This window comes from Apteryx rowi, unplaced genomic scaffold, assembly GCF_003343035.1.
Source record: "Apteryx rowi isolate R43461 unplaced genomic scaffold, aptRow1 scaffold_53, whole genome shotgun sequence".
Classification (NCBI taxonomy): domain Eukaryota; kingdom Metazoa; phylum Chordata; class Aves; order Apterygiformes; family Apterygidae; genus Apteryx; species Apteryx rowi.
The window spans coordinates 3,602,443-3,622,410 of NW_020450794.1; the positions used below are offsets into that span (position 1 = coordinate 3,602,443).

Consider the following 19,968-nt stretch of genomic DNA (forward strand, 5'->3'; position numbering starts at 1 on the left):
CTCTCTTATCCTTTAGGACCTGGATCAGTGACCCGCAGCGTAACACTTCCTCCAGGACCATCTGTTTTCCCTTCTTGCCAAGGGGATTTCACAATGCCTGGTTGCTCTGAATAATTGTACATGTGCAAGGATTTGACTTGCCGTGGGGAGAAAGCTCCCCGAGCAAGGGCAGGTAGATGCTCTGCGTTTTCTGTTGAAACCGCTACCCTTCAGAAGGGGATGGTGAAGAACCACGCAGCTGAGTGATATTTCATGCCCACACTGAATTTTTTTTCTTAAGCCTGCATATTAAAAAAAAATAAAAAAAATAAAAAATAGCACTTTGGAGCTATCAGGGATAAACCGAGCAGATACCAAGCCAGCCTGTATTTTGACAGCCCCTTTATCAAACGTTTTGGAGACGTGGTTTGAAGCAGCGCGAAATGCAGTCAGGATTACAGCTGCCGGGTGACTAACTCATGTTTCGGCTCAACTTCCATGTCCGTTGAACGCACATCTGTTTCCAATTAGCCGCCTGCCAAATGGCCTGCAATGAGGTACTCTTCTTTAAGAACACGATGTTTTTAATTTTTTACTTCCCATTTGTAAGGGGTGCCTGCAGCCGGCTTTGTGGGAAGCAGAAGGTGTGCAGAGCCGGGGATCGGGGCAGCAGGGCTCTTTGGAGCATTAGCAGGATTTCTAATGCAGATGACTCCTACCCCCCCTTTTTAAAAAAAAAATTTATTTATTTATTTTGCAATCTGTCTTACAGGAGACTTGCTTTCCTCGCTTGCCTTATCTGCTCTTATYGCCCAGCTCGCCGAATTGCTCGCTTCCTGCTCTGTGCACCTTTTTCTTAATTAGAAAATTGCGGCGGGGAGGGAGAGCCCGACAGGATTCCCGGGGAAGAAATGTCTTTGACTTGCATAAAACCATCTCAATCAAATTTCAGTAGTGTTCTGCCACCGCATTAATCCTACTACAGCATCCTGCAATAAAAGCAAGCGGAGCAGAGGGCTTTTGGTGTGTCGTTACCAGTTGAGTCATTTGTAGGTTCCAGCAAAGTAAAGGTGTTGACATACTCGTTTTTGCTCTTAATAGAAACATTAAGTATTGTGTGATTAGATTAACTTGGAATGGCAAGGCGTAGTATGGCAAAGGCTCTCCTTAAGGAGAAAATACAAGTTTAATAACTAGGAATCTGACTTTTATTGGCTAGTAAAATTGAACATGAAAGACCAAGCATGCGCAGACTTTTGCACTAAGCATCCCTATGTGCTTAAAGGCATCTGCTCTGCAGGTTTATGCGCTGTTAACTAACTGCCAACCTCTTTAACACTGCTGGAAAAGCATGAGGCAGGGCAAGGGCAAGGACTGCCGCCGTGCCCGCCGCTGGAAATGGAGCGCGACAGGCCCTTGAAGGGGGAGCCGGCAAAGCTGACCTAGTGGGAAGAGAGCATAGGGACAGGTTTCCTCTCGAAGCATGCCAAGAGAGCCGTGCTTGGATGCACATGGGGCTCTTTCCAGCATTGGGAAGGTGCAAAGTGATGCACCGTGGAAGAAATGGCTCCAAAATCGTTAATTAAAGATTGCCCTTCTGGTGCACCTTATGACTGAGTTACTGCAAAGAGCGTAGTTTTGCCAGGGCTTGCTCTTGCGTCGTGCCGGCTTCTGATACAGAGTAGATGCTGGGGAGGTCTGCGAGCATAAAAAGGCTGTAAAATATGTAGCTTACAGTGATTAAAACCAGCAAGTATAAAAATATTTGAATAATCAGTAGGGGGGATAGCAGACTTCCCTGTTTCCTTCTGCTCTTACCCTGAACTCCAACGAGTGAGCGCTCTGTAATTTGGAAATGGGAGACAATTCTGCCAGCAGTAAAGCAGAATGATGTGTTTTGATTAGATGAGAAACATGAAAACACAATTGAAGAAATAAGCTTTTAGCAAAGAGAGGGAAGCTGGCATTAAATATCAATGTAGCTGAAGGGGGTTGGTGGCAGGCAGCATCTGGACCCGTCTCTGTTCAGGTAACTGCGCTATAGATGGTTTGAATGTGGAAATCTGCAGTAATCATAATATAAATTGGGTTCCTTAGATGGGTGTTCTTCAGCAAAAGAGTAATTCGATTGTACTTTTGGGAAAGGTGGAAAATAAATTGGGTGGAAAGGAAGATCTCTGTTACCTCTGGTTGGCCTCAGCTAATGCATCTTTCCTTTTGTCCCTGCAGCTTGAGGACATTTGGGAGCTGTTTGGTGGAAGCGGCCATGTCGCGAGCGACTCACGCACCCGCCTTCCCGGTGGGTTTCCACCTCCTGAGCGTCGTGGTAGTGTTGTTCTTCCACGCAGATGGTGTGTGTGCGGAGAGCCCGACCGAAGAGCCAGCAAATGAGACCGAGGAGTGCACTGGCTCATACATCTGCAAGAAAGGCGTGATTTTACCAATATGGGAACCCCAAGACCCCTCATTTGGTGACAAAATCGCTCGGGCAACGGTGTATTTTGTAGCGATGGTGTACATGTTCCTGGGAGTATCCATCATAGCTGACCGTTTCATGTCCTCCATTGAAGTCATTACATCCCAGGAACGGGAGATAACCATCAAGAAGCCCAACGGCGAGACCAGCAAAACCACAGTGAGGATCTGGAATGAGACTGTTTCCAACCTCACACTGATGGCCTTGGGCTCATCGGCCCCCGAGATCCTCCTGTCGGTCATCGAAGTGTGCGGTCACGGCTTCACAGCGGGGGACTTGGGGCCGAGCACGATTGTGGGGAGTGCTGCATTTAACATGTTTGTCATCATTGCGATCTGTGTTTATGTTGTTCCTGATGGAGAGATAAGGAAGATCAAACATTTGCGAGTGTTTTTTGTTACAGCGGCCTGGAGCATCTTTGCTTACACTTGGCTTTATATTATTCTATCTGTATCGTCTCCTGGGATTGTGGAAGTTTGGGAAGGCTTGCTCACTTTCTTCTTCTTCCCTATCTGTGTGGTGTTTGCCTGGATAGCTGACAGGAGGCTCTTATTTTACAAGTACGTCTACAAGAAATACCGGGCTGGCAAGCAGAGAGGCATGATCATCGAACATGAGGGTGACCGACCTTCCTCCAAAGCTGATATTGAGATGGACGGAAAGGTGGCCAATTCTCATGTGGAGAACTTCTTGGACGGGACACTGGTGTTGGCAGTCGATGAGAAAGACCAGGACGATGAGGAAGCCAGGAGGGAAATGGCTCGAATCCTGAAGGAGCTGAAACAAAAGCACCCTGACAAAGAAATTGAGCAGCTTATTGAGCTGGCCAACTACCAAGTCCTGAGCCAGCAGCAGAAGAGCAGGGCCTTTTACCGCATTCAGGCCACTCGGCTCATGACCGGAGCTGGCAACATCTTGAAGAGACATGCTGCAGACCAGGCCCGCAAAGCTGTCAGCATGCATGAGGTCAACAGCGAGGTGGCAGAAAATGATCCCATCAGCAAGCTCTACTTTGAGCAGGGCACCTACCAGTGTCTGGAGAACTGTGGCACCGTCGCCTTGACCATCATTCGCCGAGGAGGTGACTTGACCAACACGGTGTACGTTGACTTCCGGACAGAGGATGGGACGGCCAATGCTGGCTCCGACTATGAGTTCACTGAAGGGACAGTAGTCTTCAAGCCCGGGGAGACCCAGAAAGAAATCCGGGTTGGCATAATTGATGATGACATTTTTGAGGAGGATGAGAATTTCCTGGTCCATCTCAGCAATGTCCGCGTCAGCACTGAGGCCTCAGATGAGAGCATTCTCGAGGCCGGTCGTGTCTCAACACTCGCTTGCCTTGGCTCGCCATCTACTGCCACCGTCACCATCTTTGATGATGACCACGCTGGCATCTTTACCTTTGAGGAGCCAGTGACGCACGTCAGCGAGAGCGTGGGGACCATGGAAGTGAAAGTTCTGCGAACCTCTGGTGCGCGAGGAAATGTTATTGTGCCCTACAAAACCATCGAAGGTACGGCCAAAGGTGGAGGAGAGGACTTTGAAGACACCTGCGGGGAGCTGGAGTTCCAGAACGATGAGATAGTGTAAGTGAAGACTTTATTTGTTACTTATGAAGTCTTTTCCCCAAAGTTAAATGCACGTGGCTCCCGAAGCTGCACTGGAGGGGTGCGGGTGCCAGAGCATTGCAGCAAGCCTTGAATGGCCTTGTGTGCTTCAGGGGGCCTTATGCGCACCTGAAAGGCTGTGTTCCCGCTTTGCTAGCGAACAGAGAGTGATGCTTGCTTGGGGTGCTCCACCCCCAGCAGCAGGGAGCTGGGGCTGGTTTGTGAGCCCAGCTTTCCCCGTTGAACCCATGTGCTGAGCAGACCCCTCCACCRGGGCGGGGGGACCAGAACAGAGGTGGCTGTTACCTCCGAACAACAGGAATCTGTCTTGCAAAGGGCCTAAGTTGAGTCTTTGAATTGGGTTATGTACTTTCCRTTGTCTGTTGAGGGTCAGGTCAGCTGGGACCGGGCCTGCTCCAATGATGCTCCCTTCAAGACTGTTGGCTTTGGAGGAGGTCACTTCCTTCTCCTCCTCTTTTGGAGGCTGCGGGCCTGGGTTGTTGTCCAGCCCGTGTCCAAGTAAGCCTTGTCACACAGAGAAGGCTTGTGGCTAACTGCCACCTTGTTCGGTGGTTTGCAAATAGAAAAGAGGCTGGAAGCTGTTGGAGGTTACTCCCGAGTACTACTGGGTGGCTGGTAGAAAAATTACTTGTGCTGCAGCCTGGTTTATCACGTTATGTGGAGAATATGAATTAGCTCAGTAAATCGTGGTGGAAAATGTCTRTCCTCAGGTATGTCCTGAAGAGACTTCCTTGCCTGGTTGTAGCTCTGGGAGGAGCAAGGGTTGGGAGTCCTGTTGCTCCAGCCAGAGGCTCTTCCTACGGTGAAGCCCATCTGTAGGGCAGTCCTGCTGGCAGTAGAGTTTGTGGCACAAAACCGCTGTGTAGGACGTGGAGCGGTCCCTGAGAAATAGCATAGCTGTCTCAAGGGAGACCTAAAGGTTGGCTTGGATGTTGCATCTCATGTGGCTGGTCTCTTAGGAGCCAGGGCAGACCCCCGGCGAGCGCAGGGACTGGGCCTGATGTCCTGTGCACTACTCATATCTGCTTCATGAGTATGGGGAGAATGAAGCGAACAGAAAAGTCGGAACATTTTTTTGAAGTGGGGGAAATTAAAAAGCAGTTTGTAGTTGTCGGGCAGGTTATTAGATGAATGGACGGATGTTGGGGTTTTTGCTTCCTGCAACTGGGTGAGAACTTCACAGCTCAAGCAGTCTGGAGGCCACGCGAAGGGYGGGAGCACACAGCGTGCTCTCGTTCTCGGATTGGACTCCTGAGCAATAACTCYGCTACAGTTATTTGAGTTTTTTTCTTTTGGGGAGAAGCAGGGAGGTGCCTGCGGAGAGGGAATGAACTAGGCTATAAGGATATCCCCCAAAGGCTCTTTCCTTTTTAAGCAGGTCACTCYGAGCGTTAGCAAAACTGGGCTGCTGGCAGCGCGACTTTGACGTTTGGCTTCGGTTCCCCTGCGACACGTGTGCGCGGCGGGCCGGCGCGTGGTCAGCGGCTGCGTCGGGCTGCCCCAGCGCCTTGGAGCCAGCGCTCTGGCTGGAGTCTCCGTGCCCGGCGCAAGACGGAGTCGCGCGGASTGCCGCCGCTTTCTCTCCGCAGCGTTGCGCTAGGGCCTGCTGCGGGTGCTGGTGGCCTTTTTCACTGCCTCTTCACCGCTGGCTTCTGCCAACCGCTGAGTAACCAAGGGGTGTGCTGGAAGCRGGCAGACCACATCCTGTCAGAGCTGTTCCCCGGCCTTGGGAGGGGGTGGCAGTGTGCCCCCCCCCCCCAAAAAAAAAACCTCCTCCTTCCTCTTCTTACCAGCCGTCTGCATGCACACAGCAAGCAAGAAGCAGGGAAAGCAGCTTTCTTAGAAACCGGAGTGTGGTTTTTCTGTGCAGGTGCCAGCGCGTTGCCATCATATCTCTGTTGCCTTTAAGCCATCTGCTGCCAGTACTGCAGACCGGGAGGGGTTGGCGCATGGGAAGCGGGGTCTGGGCTGGGTGTTTTGGGAACCTGCGGGCTGGCAGGGATKTTGCGGTGGGAGGAGGTGGCTGCTGACCCACTGCAGGGCCGTACGTTGGCCAAGGGACTGCTCCATTCAGGTAGGAGAGGGTGTGCATGGTTTGCTAGCGCAGTAAGTGGACTTCAGAGTTGAAGCCTGTTTGCTGTGTCACTGCTTCAGATAAATCACAGCTGTGTAGCATGGTGCAATTCCCCAGCATATCTGACCTGCTAAAGTGCAAAGAGTTAAAGTTTTCCCATCCTCTGACCAAGAGGTGGTTTTGCTGGCCTTTCAGAAGGTCTTCAGTGCCTCTTCAGCTCTGGCACTCGAGGCTGCGTGGGTTAGCTCGATAAAATCGAGCAAGATGTGTTTCTCTAACAGCGAAGGTAGGGCAGTGCGGGAGGACGTGAGGATGAAAGAAAACGGCGTGCAAACCTCTGCTATTAGAGGGCTGGCTCGCTGGTAAGTCCCAGTAAAATCGGAAGGCGCTGGGAGGGCCCTGGTCTTCTGGAGATCTTCCTGCTCCCAGAAGGCCCAATTACGTAACGTGTTGTTTGTTAGCGGCGTCCGGAGAGACTTCCCTGTTTTGCAATCTGTTGATGTCTCCTTTCCCAGMGCATAGAAAATAGCTTTGAGAGCCAGAGACGGGCCTCTCCTGGGCGTTTAAACGGAAATACTGTTCCGATGCTACTGAAAGAGCTGCACGGCGGAGGAAACGTTAGTCCCTCTATGAAGAGGCTATTCTCGCTCCTGAAGTGCAGCTTGTGCGCTTGACGGGAGCGTGTTGGCACGCGAAAGAAACGGCCTTTAAACGCCTCCCGCGGAGGGAGAGGCGGGTTTGCGCAGCGGCCGGTCCGCGGGAACGCTGTAGGAATTCGATTGGCGTCTTGGTGACGCTGCGCGGGGGCCGGGGGCTCCAAGATCTCTGTTTGGGAGAGGGGTGCCGTGATGCTGACTGCAAGAGACGGCCTCTCCTCGAGGCCGTCCTTGGCAAGGTGACTCCAGCTCTATCTTGCATCTCTGCTAATGATTCAAGCTTTCTTGACGAGCAGGAGAACGTGGGCTAATAAGATGTGTAGTTGCAGGCTCTTGCTGCCTGCCTGTCTGTCGCAGCTTTTCTCATACTAAGGGAGGTTGGTGGTTCATCTAGCCGGTGGGGTTTCATCTCCTGATCGCATGCCTAATAATCCAAAAGGAGTCCAGACCCCTTTCCTGGGGGAAAGCTGATGGGATCGCTTCTCCTTGTTGTCCCGAAATGTCAGGAGGAGCAGCAGCTCTTCCAGGTTGGACTGCAAAGCTATATGAAAAACGCGGGTTCTTTTGTTGTTGAAAACCAGTAGTTTTTCTAGAGCTGAGATTGCAACTAGGGATCTGACATGATCTGCGGTCTGGATGCCTGCCCCCTTTTTGTTGCTTTTTGTTTTAAACTGCAATGTTTTTTGCAATTGTCTCTTTTTTCTTAATTCTGCATGAATTGRGTGAACTCTTGTTTTCATCAGCTTCAAAGATGTTGCAAGCAAATATATGGGTAGTCAGTTATACTGATATTTTGCCTATGCCTTTCCACCTGCAAAATGCATGGAGGAACTGATGTGACTTGACCTCGCTWTTCATAGTATTTCCCTCGCTACTGTTTAACCGGTTTAGGGAAGGAGTCTTCTGCGGTCTTAGGGAGTGAAATTCTCAGCCCGCTGAAACTAACTTTTCCCAGCTGGCTTTGGCGTTTCTCTGGAAGCCTAAATCTAGAAGCCAAATACCATCGGGGAGACAAACACCAGCTAAACCCTTCCGAGTTTTCTGGGAAAATGTCATCTTGTCCCCCAAGACTGTGCATGCTCCCTCCAGAGAGCCCTGCAAAAATGTCAGGGTCAAGAAAAGCAGATTTTTGGGGGAGCAGGAACAAAAAAGCACTGCTCTTTCAAGTTTGCCTTTCCTTTTCCAAAAGAAGTTGGGTGAAGCATTTCTAAAGAAACGGCACAAATGAAATGCTGACTCTGCTCCGGGAGCTGTCTGGCTCAGTTTTGCATCTGCAACATGCAGCTTCAAAGAGGGAAAAGCAACCGCCAGCTTGGCTGGCCTTGCAGTGGGACGGGGGGAGAAGGGGGTCTCCGATGCGGCAGAGACGCTGGCACAAGCAGCGCCGAAACAGGCAAGCGTTGCATTGCTGAACRTGCAATCTTTCTCACCCTGTGCTAGCGCGGGGTCAAAGGCCAGCGGCACAGAGTGAGATATCCAAACAGCCCAAAGAAAGATTAGACTCTTCTTCAGCTGGCGTCCAGCACCCAGCTTGGGTTATACAGCTTTTTTTTGTTGTTGTTGTTATTATGGAAAACTGCCATCATGGTTGAAAATCGGTGAGTATCTACAGTATATATGGCTTTAGCAGTAAGGAAACCTGTTCCGGGCTTGAAGGTAGAAGCTCCCCATGGATGGCATCTCCTCTCTGTCCTGTACAGCGCAGGTGGGATGGAGATGTCTGGGTCTCTCCGTGTCTCATGGCTCAAGTTGATTCTCTCCATGCCGCAGCGGTGCTGGCGGGTGCGCTCCTGGGCYGTGCCATCTCCTGCCGTTCCGGTGGTACGGTGACAAGCCCTGCCCTGAACTGGCTTGGAGAGGGCTATCCATGCATGAGACCTGGGAACTTGGTCTGATTGTGTCCCTGGGGCAGGGGGGTTTAGGATGAAGCACGCAGCACCCATGGATGGCAGGAGACCAGGGCAGAGGATGGTGAGGACAGGAGCCACGAGCTCCAGTTGAAGGACCAACGTGGCTTTTGTCCTTGAAAAACCAATGTTTCCTTATTTGTAATGAGCTGTTGTTGGCAATTTACCACTGCCAGCTGCATCTCTGTGGTTGATTAAGGGAGCTTGGAGCTTAAATTTGTAATAATGCTCTGAAAGCCATTGAGAGGCAGTTATTAGCTTCATCAGGGCCTGTGTACACATCCGCTGCGCTCCTTTATGAAAAGGCTACCTATTAGATGCATTGTAGTAATTCATAAAGTGCAGGATCTCGGCTCGTTTTAAGGCATTAAAGCAACAGCCCTGGTGACATTTGGGGGCATGGGAAAGGCTGGTCCTGGTGCGCAGCGCTACTGCCCAGCTCCTTGCTGGGGATGAGGGATGGCTGGGGGGTAGGAGAAGCCCCGTCCCACCTCTGCAGGCTCTTGGCACATGCTTGAGTGCTGCTGGCGGCAGTGTGGGCACCAGCTGTGTCGTGTAGGTCTCGTAGAGAGAGCAGGGATCTGTCCATCTCCCTCCTTTGCATGTTGTGGTCCTTTACTGTGGCAAGCCCTTGAGGAAGGGAAGGGGTTAACAGCTGACATGCAGGACCCCGATGTGATTAGGTTGTGCCTCTGCTTTGGGAATAGGTAGCCTTTGCTTGGGTGCTTTGACCCCAGGGATGGCGCTCGGTAGTCTTGTTTCAGAGGCAGAGTTGCATTTGTGGGCTTGAAAGGCAATGAGCATATTTGTCCTCTCAAATAAAAGGTAGTTGTTCACAGGCATCATGGGTAYGAGGGGATATGGTCTCCACCGTCAGCCTCGGACATCACTGGAGTTAAGGTCAGTGCTCCTCAGGCCATAAACACCGTATAGCTTGAGGATATCTATCTTGGGAGATATCAAACCCGCTACTAATAACGTTTGTGGCACTGACATGCTGGCTTCCAAGAATGGCAGTGCTGGATCCTGGGTGACGACAAATAATAACGGCATTCTCGGTTTTAAAAATATCTCGGCGTAAGAGAGAAAATATTCCCACCGCTGTGCAAGCACGAGGGTGACCAGCGTGCATCTCCTCCATTCAGTCCCTATATGGTGCCATTTCCATAGTGGCTGGACTCCTTCCTACACAGTCAAGGCGACAATAAAATGCACCTGGCAAGGAGAAACGAAGTGGTGACGAAGAACTGGGGCCCGGATGGGATCCCCGTGAAGCAGGCGCTGGATGGGGAGAGATGAAGCTGATAGCGTGCGTCTGCCCTGTGGGAGCGAAGCTCTCTGCAGGGGAAGGTCTGCCAAGTGCAGATGACCAAGGACAGAGGTGGCAATGGGTTGAGCAGAGCCCAAAGCTCAAAAAAAAAATTTTTTTGATTTGCTGCTTTGAGGAGCTCTTTTGCATGCTCTGAGTAAAGGTACTTGCTTCCATGAGAGCAAAATAATTATATGTTGAGCCCTTGCAAACAATTTGGAGTAGAAATAAATTGATCCATTAAAGTGCTCATCAGCCCCTCAAACTTTGCAGGCAGCCTCTCAGCTTGAAGCTGCTAATGGCTCGGCTCCTCTGCCTGCCGGATGCGTGCAGCGAGAGCATTCCCCTCGCAGGCTTACGGTAGACTATTTCTCCTGGCACGCCTTTAGATAAGGAAATGTGGCTGTGCGCTTGCTCCAGGATGCCGTGGACACCTCTGCCCCAGCTGTCTGTTCCCTTGCGGCAACGCTGTCCTGCAGCCTGGGCTCCGCTGTCCTCATATTGCACAGCTCTCCTGTGAAAATGCAGCATCTGAGGCGGGAAAATCTCCTGTGCAGGGAGTCTGGAATACTTAGTGTGGCAGCCCTTGGGGTCTCCCTGGGCAGTGGGTGGGATGTGTAGGGGGCCTCGGTTGCCACCTTTGAAAGCTGCAGAGGAGGGCTCAGCCAGACTAGGTCTCCTCCAGTACCTGCAAGAGCCTGGAATAAATCAACATGTTACTTGCAAGGACCTCAGAGATAACAAGGAGATGAATAACAACTGGCATAGATCTGTCAAGAGCAAATCTTATGAAGCCAACCTGACTTCCTTTCATGCCAGGCTTTTGGATGAGGGAAAAGCTTCAGAAGGGCTTTTAACATTGTCGTGTTTGGTCRTGCCGTAAGGAAACGCTGGCTAAAGGGGTCTCTGGAGTGATGGGGTCAAACGCTACTGGAAGGAGGAAGGTTGCACCGGGTGGGGGCAAAAAGGTGTTGGGCAAGTGCATGTCCTGAGCTGGAGCTTGCTGGAGGCGGAAGAGAAAAAGTGGTTGCTTAGAAGTGTGGATAGAAAGAGCAGAGGGGCTTCAAGCATTGGGGAAGATAGGATAGGGCTTTGCCAGGATGGGTTGGGAGATAGTCTGGAAGGAAGCCAGATGCTGTAAGTGCTTGAGCAGGAATACTTATAGGCCATCGTGACCCAGGGGTCGTGTGTGAGCTCATGTCATGCTCTTGCAAAAAGAAAAAAAAAAAAAAAAAAAAAAAAAAAAAAAAAGGCATGGCTGACGTCAACCTGGAGCTGTTCCTAAGGAGTGCAGTCATCCTGCTGCTCTCTGCTTGGCTCCCTTCRGCTCTGGGCACCCAGCTCCAGGCAGAGTGGGAGACAGTCCAGCAGAAAGCATGGAAAGTGCTTGGTGGCCTGAGAAACACGACCTGGGGTGAGACACTGCGAGGGCTGGGGCTGTTTAATTTAGAAGGATACTGGCGCAGGGAAAACCGAAGCTAAGTGAAGGGCAATGAGGTATTTGCTGTGTCTGTGGGGGAAAGAGCATGAGGTCTCGAGACTGCAGCAGAGGCGATTTGGCTTAGCCAGGAGGGAGAACTTCCTCCTGGTGGAAATGGGTCCCCCAGGAGCAGCTGGGGGAAGTGAGTGACCTCCATCAATAGGAGAGGACACTTGGTCAAGGATTTCCTGGAGGTGTCGGGTGGGTTGTCTCTCTTAGGACGTGCGTGGGTCAGATGACATCTTGGGAACTCTTCCTCTCTTGTTTTTTATGCTGTAGCCAGGCAAAAGCGTTCATGGGATGAGTTGCATTTCAGATGGGGTGGCCTTCATCCTGCGAGGTCTCGTGCCACAAATGAGTGGTGGGATAACAAGCTGCAGAAGCAACAGAAAGGCCAAACGCGCACACCCTTTGCAGCTCCCTCATGGCCACCCCAGCTGGGCCCTTTGTTCGCGACGGGTATCTGGGGCAGGGCCAGCGCTCGCTGGCCCTCTGTCTCCTCTGCTAATAATTAGATGCAAACCAAACTTCCTGGCAGGAGAGCCCCGTCCCCTCTGGCGGAAGAAACAAGGCTGCGCGGATTAAGGGAGCTAATTAGAGGGGAAGAGAGCATTGGTACTCAAGCCCCAACAGCAAACTTTGAAATCTAGCTAAGGGAGCAGTATTTAATTATATACAATTAAACCACGGTGTCTCGGCCCCCTGGGAGCGGGAGGTCTCGGAGATCCCCCGCGGAGGAGTGGATCTGAAGGTGGCGGTGGGCTAGTGGCTGCATTTATTAAACTTGATCTGGAAAACAGATCTGATTAGAAAACCTGTGAATATCCCCTTGGCTCGTTGGCTCCTTGTTTCTGTGCAGTGTCCCACCTCTCCCAGAGCAGGTAATGGGGCCCCAGTGCTGCAGCACTGTAAGAGAGATCTCTCCACTGCTCTGTGGGTGATGAAGAGGGGAGAAGGCTATCCCAAAAACATAGAGGAAATGGGAGAGGATTGTAGGTAGTTGGCCTGGGAAAGGGAAATGGTCCTGGCGCCCCTTTCTCCTGGTGCGCCGAAGGAGCTGAGCTGCACCAGGAGAAGCTCCTGGTCCTGCCAGCTGGGGCCTGGTGCAACTCCAGGGAGCTCTGTGCTGCTGCTCCTCTTGGCTCCCTAATCCCGCGGGATCTTTTTARGTTATTTTCCCATGAGCTTGCTCTAGCCACGAACGCAGCTACTTCCCCTCCCCTCAAAGCACRTCCAGCTGCCAGTTGCTGAGCCTCTGGTCTGCCCTCCCCAAGTCCATGCGGCACTTTGCTTTTCCTGCAATGTGCCTGCCGTGCAGTCAACCACTCGCGGGGGCATCCCAGGCCGCAGTGGTGGCTCTGATCCCATGGATTAACATAGCAAAATCTGTGGTGAGGGAAAGCTTGGCCAGATCTGTATCTCCTGGCAGGGAAGAATTGCAGAGGCAGGCTAAAGGTTTCCCAAATTCCTCCTCCTCAGCAACCTTAAACCCTTAAGGAAGGCTGTGGCTCGGTCTGGGGTGTGAAGAGAGGTGGTGCCTGGTTTAGTTTGCAAATACCAAGTGCCAGAGCACTTCTGCTCCCTAAGGCAGTGTCTTTGAAAAAGCAAAAGCCCAGAGCTCCTTTTCATGCCTCCTTCTCTCCTGGTGTCGCTCTCTTTTGTATGCCTCTGCCCCCGCTTTCTTCTAGGTGCTCGTGCAGACCCCATGAGTTTGCAGTGTGGTGGCACACAGCTTCCCTGGAGATCTGGCCACTTAAATGTTACAAGATCTGAAAATGATACTGCAGTGCCATTAGGTTCACTTTATTTGCCTGAGCGTTTCTGGCAATGTTTTCTTCTGCAATGCCAAGAGCTAAAACCTTGTGGGTTTCTTCACTCATCGTGTCTTAGGTGAAAATTAAATATTTGGTTTTTTTGTTTTTGTTTTTTTTTGTCTAATCCCAGAGCTGGGGCTTTCAGAAAAATGCCGAACAGCATCTAGACTCCCTGTGAAATATCACATGCTCCRTCTGGCCCTTGCTGTGCAAGGGGACTGCTGCTTTTTGGGGGAGAATTACTCTCCGGTCTCAATCCTGTGGAGCTGGAAGGGAAGGTGGGAGGCTTAAGTCGCTTCTTGATGCCAGTCTTCCTAGACCTAGTACGAGTGAGCATGTTGGTCCCTTGCAAATATACAAATGGGTTTCTACAAAGTGCTCACTAATGAAGCAAAGTGGCAGTTTGTCCCAAAGAGCCAGCCTGGGGAGCTCGGCATGCCGGACTGCGTTTGGGGCTGGCCCCRTCGGAGCCCGGAGCCAGGCTGCTCCCGTTAGCGAGAGTGAGCTGGGAAAAGCCCTTTGGCTCTCGCTGCAGAATGGGTTCGACGTCTGTGTCTTAAATCCATCGAGCTGATATTGGACGAGGTTCAGCTTCAGYGTGCTTGCAGGGAGAGCCCTGGCTTGGCGCGAGGCAGGAAAGGTAAGAGTAATAAGGAAAAGGGAATACCTCTGGCCTTGCCAAGAAAAATCACTGTCAAGGCTTCCTTGATTTCAAGCAGTGCGTGGGAAAGGGAGAGCTATAGTGATCTGGATTTGCTTGGTCAGGATTTTGGTGCTGAGGCAGCAGCGCTCTGCGTGGGTGGGCTCGTACACGTGAGGGCCATCAAGAAAAAAGGTAATGTGGAGAGGTCTGCGTGTTAAGGCTGCGTTGATCCGTTCCCTCCTAGCTAGAGCATCAGTGTAAAATTCCTTTTCCGGATGTGAGGAGAAATGCGTTGATCTGTGTTAATATTATTCACTTAGGGAACAAAGCTCTACTTTTCAGAAAAGTTGCAAATGGATGAGTTAGCTTGGAAGTTTGAAGAAACTGAAGTTTGGAGGGTTTCTCTTTATTGCTTCACAGGAAATTCAAGTTGTAGCTTGAAACGAGCTTTCCTCCATTCACTCTGGGACCTTAAGCAGGGGCTGGATTTTAGGGGAACATTGCTCATGAGAGCACTTTTGAAACCCCCTGCTAGCAGCAACTGTGGCAGAAGGTAAAGCAATAACGTTTCGGCATTGTGGTTTCTCGCTGAAAGCCAGTAGGTTAGAAAGGTACCTAGCACGCCTTGCAACTTGGGCAACAGCTCTTTGCAAGTGGGGGTTTGCTGCTAGCACCCTAGTTATGTGACAAATGGCTGCAAAGGTGCGTGCTGGCTCTGGAGCTGGTGGTGATGTTCACCAGGAGCCGGGGGAGTTGGGTGCAGCGCCTGCCCTCCAGCCCTTGCTGGGGCACCACACTTCTTGATTTGTGGCCTGAGTTTTCTTCATTTATTTTCTTTTGAGCTTGGGCACGTTTGCTAATTGGAGCAGAACTGGTCAGCTCTGCTGAGTTTGAACATGGGTAGCTTTAGGCTTTCATTTGGGTTGTTAAACATGAAGCAAAACGATGCTGCCTTTGCACCAGTTATTGGGAATAGAGGTCTTGATTTGGAAGCAATCATCCCCCCAGCATGACTGAAGTAACGACTCGTGGCATAGAAAGAGCAGTGTCCTTGATGCGATAGGGTGGTGTGAAGTTATGGTGAACTACCTGACCTCAAGTGTGGGATTTCTTGCCAGGCCTAGTAAAAACCTCCCAGGAAAGCCCAGCAGGCACCTTCTGAGCATCTTCTCAGCCTGCCAATGTCTCCAAGCAGCCCCAGTGACCTTTGCATCTGAGCAAGATGTTCTTCGTTACTCTGACTTATCTCTGCTGGCTGAAGGCAGATCGCCATGAGATGGAGGCCATTGATTTTTAATCATTTTACCCTCTAAAGGAGGTCTTCATCTCCCAGCTAGTCTAATCTACAAATAGGACATAGCTACATCTGCCAAGGCTACTAGAGATGGCCTGTACACGTCTTGTGGTTACCTCTTGGTGGGACAGAGACTTGTTGGTCATCAACCCTGCAACGCTTACCCTGGGAGGCCACAGCTTTGCCCAAAGGTTCCCCCCTTATTGCAACTTCTCCTCTCAGCGAAAATGAGGAAACTGGGAATTTTTCACAGAAGCTTACCTGCTTTTCATCAAAAATCTAGAAAAGGAGGAACCATAAGGAATCTGCAAGGGTTTTTGGTTTGTGTTTTAGAGAGGGCACCTGGGCAAAATAAAACATCACCCTTCAGTCCTCGGTAAATGTATGTTGCAACACTGACATCAGCCTGCCTGTGGAGATTCACTGGGTCAGGAAGGCCCCGGGCCATGACCTGCTAGCRGGGTGCAGTCGCATCTGTTGGGGTGGTTGGGGACCAAATATGATGGAGCGAGAGGTCTGCTTGCTTACTGTGCCAGTGGAAACGGCTCACCGCTGTTGGGCTGCAGGAAATTGCCTTCACTTTTGGCCTCTCTCTCTTCCCCCGGCTCTTCTTTTAGCAGCCCGTAGTGCTGCTCTCCAAAGGTGGTTGCAACATGGGCATAAATAAAATCCAGCACTCGCTGGGACTGCACGTACTCGGAGCCACAACGGAAACTTTAATGAGTTAAATCGGAGCTTTTATTATCTAATTTCTCTGTGTCAGCCAGCTTCACTCATCCCCGTAGATAACTGATGAGGTGGTGAACAGCTTCTTACCTTCTGGAAGCCGGCCGCCTTTCGAAATGCTCCCGTTAGAGATGTGTTTTTCAGGCTTGTGCTTCTTCCTCCTCGTTATCCTGTCAAGGGGAGCTTGCTTCGCGCGGGGTCTGCAGAGTGGAGGGGGGAGAAGGGGTCAGCGGGGGGAACGGGAGAGGGTTTCGGGCGGGCCCGGGCACGCGGGTGCCGAGGCCTGGGGAGCGGCCAGCGCTGGGCGAACGGAGGATCCCCCTTTCCGCCAAAAGAGGCGCGCGGGCGGCTGCGGCCTGGCGGGGGGGCGCCGGCTCAGCGGCTGGGGGGGCTCGAAGCGCCTGGCGGCAGCAGGGCTCGTCGTCGTGCTGTGGCTGCTGGCGGTGGGCTCTGTGGCCGCCTCTGCGGCAGAGGGGCCCGTTGCAAATCCCTTTGAAGAAGGGTCGGAAGAACTGATTTGCAGCCTGGAAAGCTGCTCTTGCAGAGAACAGCAGCAAGAGCGTGTTCTTCCCAAGCCCTGGAGAAGCAAGGTGGGAAGGGGTATGGAAATACCTGTCTGCAAGCCCATGGACGGGTGAAAGACGGGCATTCTCAACAGGGAGGGAAAAGTGACCTGTGGACAGCTTGTCTCGAGATGTGGCAGAGATGCCTTCGCTGGGAGGCTCCACGTCCCCGTCAGGTGGCTTCCCAAGGAAGCATCTTCCTTGCCGTTGCTGCGGAGAGGCTCGTGGCATCCGGCGGCTTCTGCCCCGCGAGCTCGCCCTTCCCGTAGCTGGTTGGCGTCCCTGCAGCTTTGGTGTTGTCCGGGTCAAAACTCTGGCGGTTTTGTGCCTGTGGCCTGCCGAGCTGCAGCAGGGGTTACAGAAAGAGAAACAAAAGAGGGTTTCTGTTTAAATAGAAACGGTTCTTGTGGTTTCATCACCACATATGGCAGGGACATGTGCAGAAACGAATGTGCTGCTGTCTGCCAAGCAGCAATAAGCAGGTCAAGGCAGCGTGTTAAGATCTCACAAAAGGAAATGTGAGTTTTCTTTTATAATCTCTCTTTTTTCTTTTTTTTTTCCTTTGAACACTAGCAGCCCATCTGAATTCAAAAAACCTTTTTGCAAAGGGAGAGCGCTAGTCACCGCTAGCATCTCAAGCAAACCAGCTGCTCYGGTGCGCCGTGATTTCTCCCCCCACCGCAAACTCCGTTTTCCTGCGGGAGGCATTTTTGCTGCCGTTTCTGCGCGGGAAGAGCCGGGATCTTCGCGCGGCTGGCGCGCCGGCCCCGCTTCACCGCTGACGGCTGCTGCGGGGCCGCTTGGTTTTGCAGAGCTCGAGGGGACCGCGGCGGGTCCGAGGCTGGCGAGGGACTTAGCATCCTTGTCTCCCCCCGCCGGGGTAGTTCTTTGCCCATATATAGCCAAGGTATCAACTTGCAGGCCTGGGGATTTGAGCRTTCTGTTTAGCTTTCGGCCGAAAGGCCGCGCTTGGGAGCGACGGATATAAATATTTCCCGCTCTCGGGGAGCAGCCCGACTTCGGCCCCTTCCAAGGAAGTCGCTCTCGCGGGGGCCCGAAATGCCGAGGAGCCTCCGTCGCTCGGCCCCAGGGTTTGCAAAGACGACGCGAGCGTTGAACCTGGCGCGGGAGCCGGGGCCCAGCGGCCGCCGTGTTTTGGGAGCCGGCGACGGCCAGTGAAGTAACGGGGAGGATGAGGATGTTCGTGCCGCCCTGAGCTCCTCCTTTGTCGCTTTTTTTTCCCCCCTCCCTTTCTATCTTTTAAAATCTCTTCCTGTATCAAAAAAGCCACATTAACACAGCCGGAGCTGCTGCTCCGCACAGAAGGGATGGAAAAAGGGGGGGAAAGAAAAAAGCGGCAAGATGGGTTAGAAATCCTGACTCCTGGGGCCTCTGGAAATTTGTGCTGTAGAAACGCTGCGCTGTTGTGCAGTTTAGGGTCTCTGAAGAAGAATAAATCTGCTTTCAAAAAAAACCAAAAAACCACCCCATCTGCATATTGCATGTATTTATAGTTAACTGCAAGCTTTCCCAGTGAGAACTTTCAGCATTTATTTTAAATTAAAGTGACTGGCGTGTCATACCAGCACTTAGCCTTTTAACAGAAATATTTCRGTTGTATAAATACCGTTGCTATTATTAAACTCCAGGGAAAGCCAGCGGGCTGCTCCCAGTAATGTCCGCCTGCTTTGCCCAGGCTCCTCTGCCGCTACCCCGAGCCGAAGCGCTCCGACGCTTTTTTCTTTTTGGTGCTTTTTGGGGTCTGTAGAGTGAGATTTGGGGAAATCCGTCCCGCCGGACCGTGCGGTGCCGCGCGGCTGTGGAGAGAGGCAGGAGGCGATAGATGCCTGCGGCCAAAAGCTTTTGCCCAAGTTGCAACCTCCTTTGCAAGCAAACGAGTGCGACTGCTAACGAAAGGAAACGTAGGCAAGGGCTTAAAAATACGTGTCTCAGGGCAGCGGGCAATGCCTTCGCCCTGTCGCATGTGGCGGGAGCCGGCAGCTCCAGGTTTTCTTCTTCTTCTTCTTTTTTTTTTTTTCCCTCCCCCCTACTTAATTCAGGCATTGTAAAGGGCTGCAAATATTGCGTGTCAGAATTAAAAGCAGGCCCGCTCGCCCTGCCGCGAGAAAGGCCGCTTGGAAGCGATGCAAGTAGGCCAGTGCTGGGTGCAAACGGGGGAAAAGAGCAAACACTCGGGCGAGTATTGGCGGCTGGTGGGGGGAAATAGTTAATCCCCATGACAATTGCATTATTATTATTATTATTATTATTTATTATTATTTTGCTGTGATGCAAAAAGCAGAGCTAACGTGGCGGAGGGCGCCGAGCAATAGGCAGTGCAGCAGTACTGATGATTAATATTGATGATTAATAATATTAATAATGCTAATTGAGTATTAATAGCGCCTGTTGACTCAGACTGATAACATCCCAGAGCGCGCGGGTGGCCAAACGCCGCCTAACCAGGAAACCCCCCTGCCGCCAGCCATCCCGGAGGCCGTGGTCCATGCGGAGCCCCCGGGACGGAGGCTCGGGGCTTTATACGGAGCTGTGGGAAGCCGAGATGCCGGGGCAGGCGGCAGCAGCCTGGGTCTCACGGCTTTTCCTTTGCGTGAGAATTGCGGGGCTGGGTTTGCACGCGGTGAGCGCAGGCACGGCGCGGCCGGGGAAGGCTCTGGGCCACATTAATTATTGCCAGAAGCAGCAATAATTAGCTCACGGCCCTATTTTTGGAAGATGAGCTGGAAGAATACTAGATGGGAAAAATTATTGTATGGTCTGAAGGGCTGGTTGAACAGGGAAAAAGAAATGTRGTAGGGGGGGGAAATCCCAAACCTCACAGTACTGAAATGGTGAAATGCTAGTTTTATTCGGGGGGGGGGGGGAACAAGCCAACCCGAACCTTAAATATTCCCCTTTTTGGCTTTCTTCCTCTTACTCCTTCTTGCTGGGCTGGGCTATAGGTGCCCGTGGAGTCCCAAGGAAAGTTGGGCAAGGAGGTCTTTATTCAGAATTTCTTCAGCTTTGGAAGGTCTGTTTTGCCGAAAGAAGAGTGTAGTTTCTCCCCCCCTTTTTTTTTTCCTCCTTTCTCCCTCCATTTTTTTTGGAAAGTTTGGAAAAATTAATGAAAAGCTGGAAGGTCAGGAAAAGAAATGGAGTAGGAAGCGGTGGCAGCGAGGTATCAAAGAAACAGGACAGGCAGGGAAAGTGTGATATCCGTTTTGTTTGGAGGATGGAGAGGGCTCGACATTTTCAGCAAAAAAAAAACCAAAAAACTTGTGAGATAACTTGGTGGCGGGGGGGCAGTTTTTAACAAGATGTTTTCAGCCAGCTCGAGCAGCAGTACTATTCCTCTGGAGAGAATTGCGGCCGCTGAGGAGAAATACAGAAATATTCCCTGTGCCGGAGGAGCAGGC

The 19,968-nt window shown here is 51.7% G+C and overlaps 1 protein-coding gene across 3 annotated transcripts in view; it reads left to right on the forward strand.

Moving 5' to 3' along the window:
- The first annotated feature begins 2,215 nt into the window (after positions 1–2,215).
- Positions 2,216–19,968, forward strand: part of SLC8A1 (solute carrier family 8 member A1) — a 61,418-nt gene continuing 43,665 nt past the window's right edge. The window contains exon 1 of one of the 3 annotated variants that reach the window (XM_026080797.1): positions 2,216–4,044. In XM_026080797.1, the coding sequence (XP_025936582.1) occupies positions 2,246–4,044 (1,799 nt within the window). In that variant the 5' untranslated portion in view covers positions 2,216–2,245. The remainder of the gene's footprint in view (positions 4,045–19,968) is intronic. The other 2 variants (XM_026080796.1, XM_026080799.1) reach the window with 2 other exon arrangements.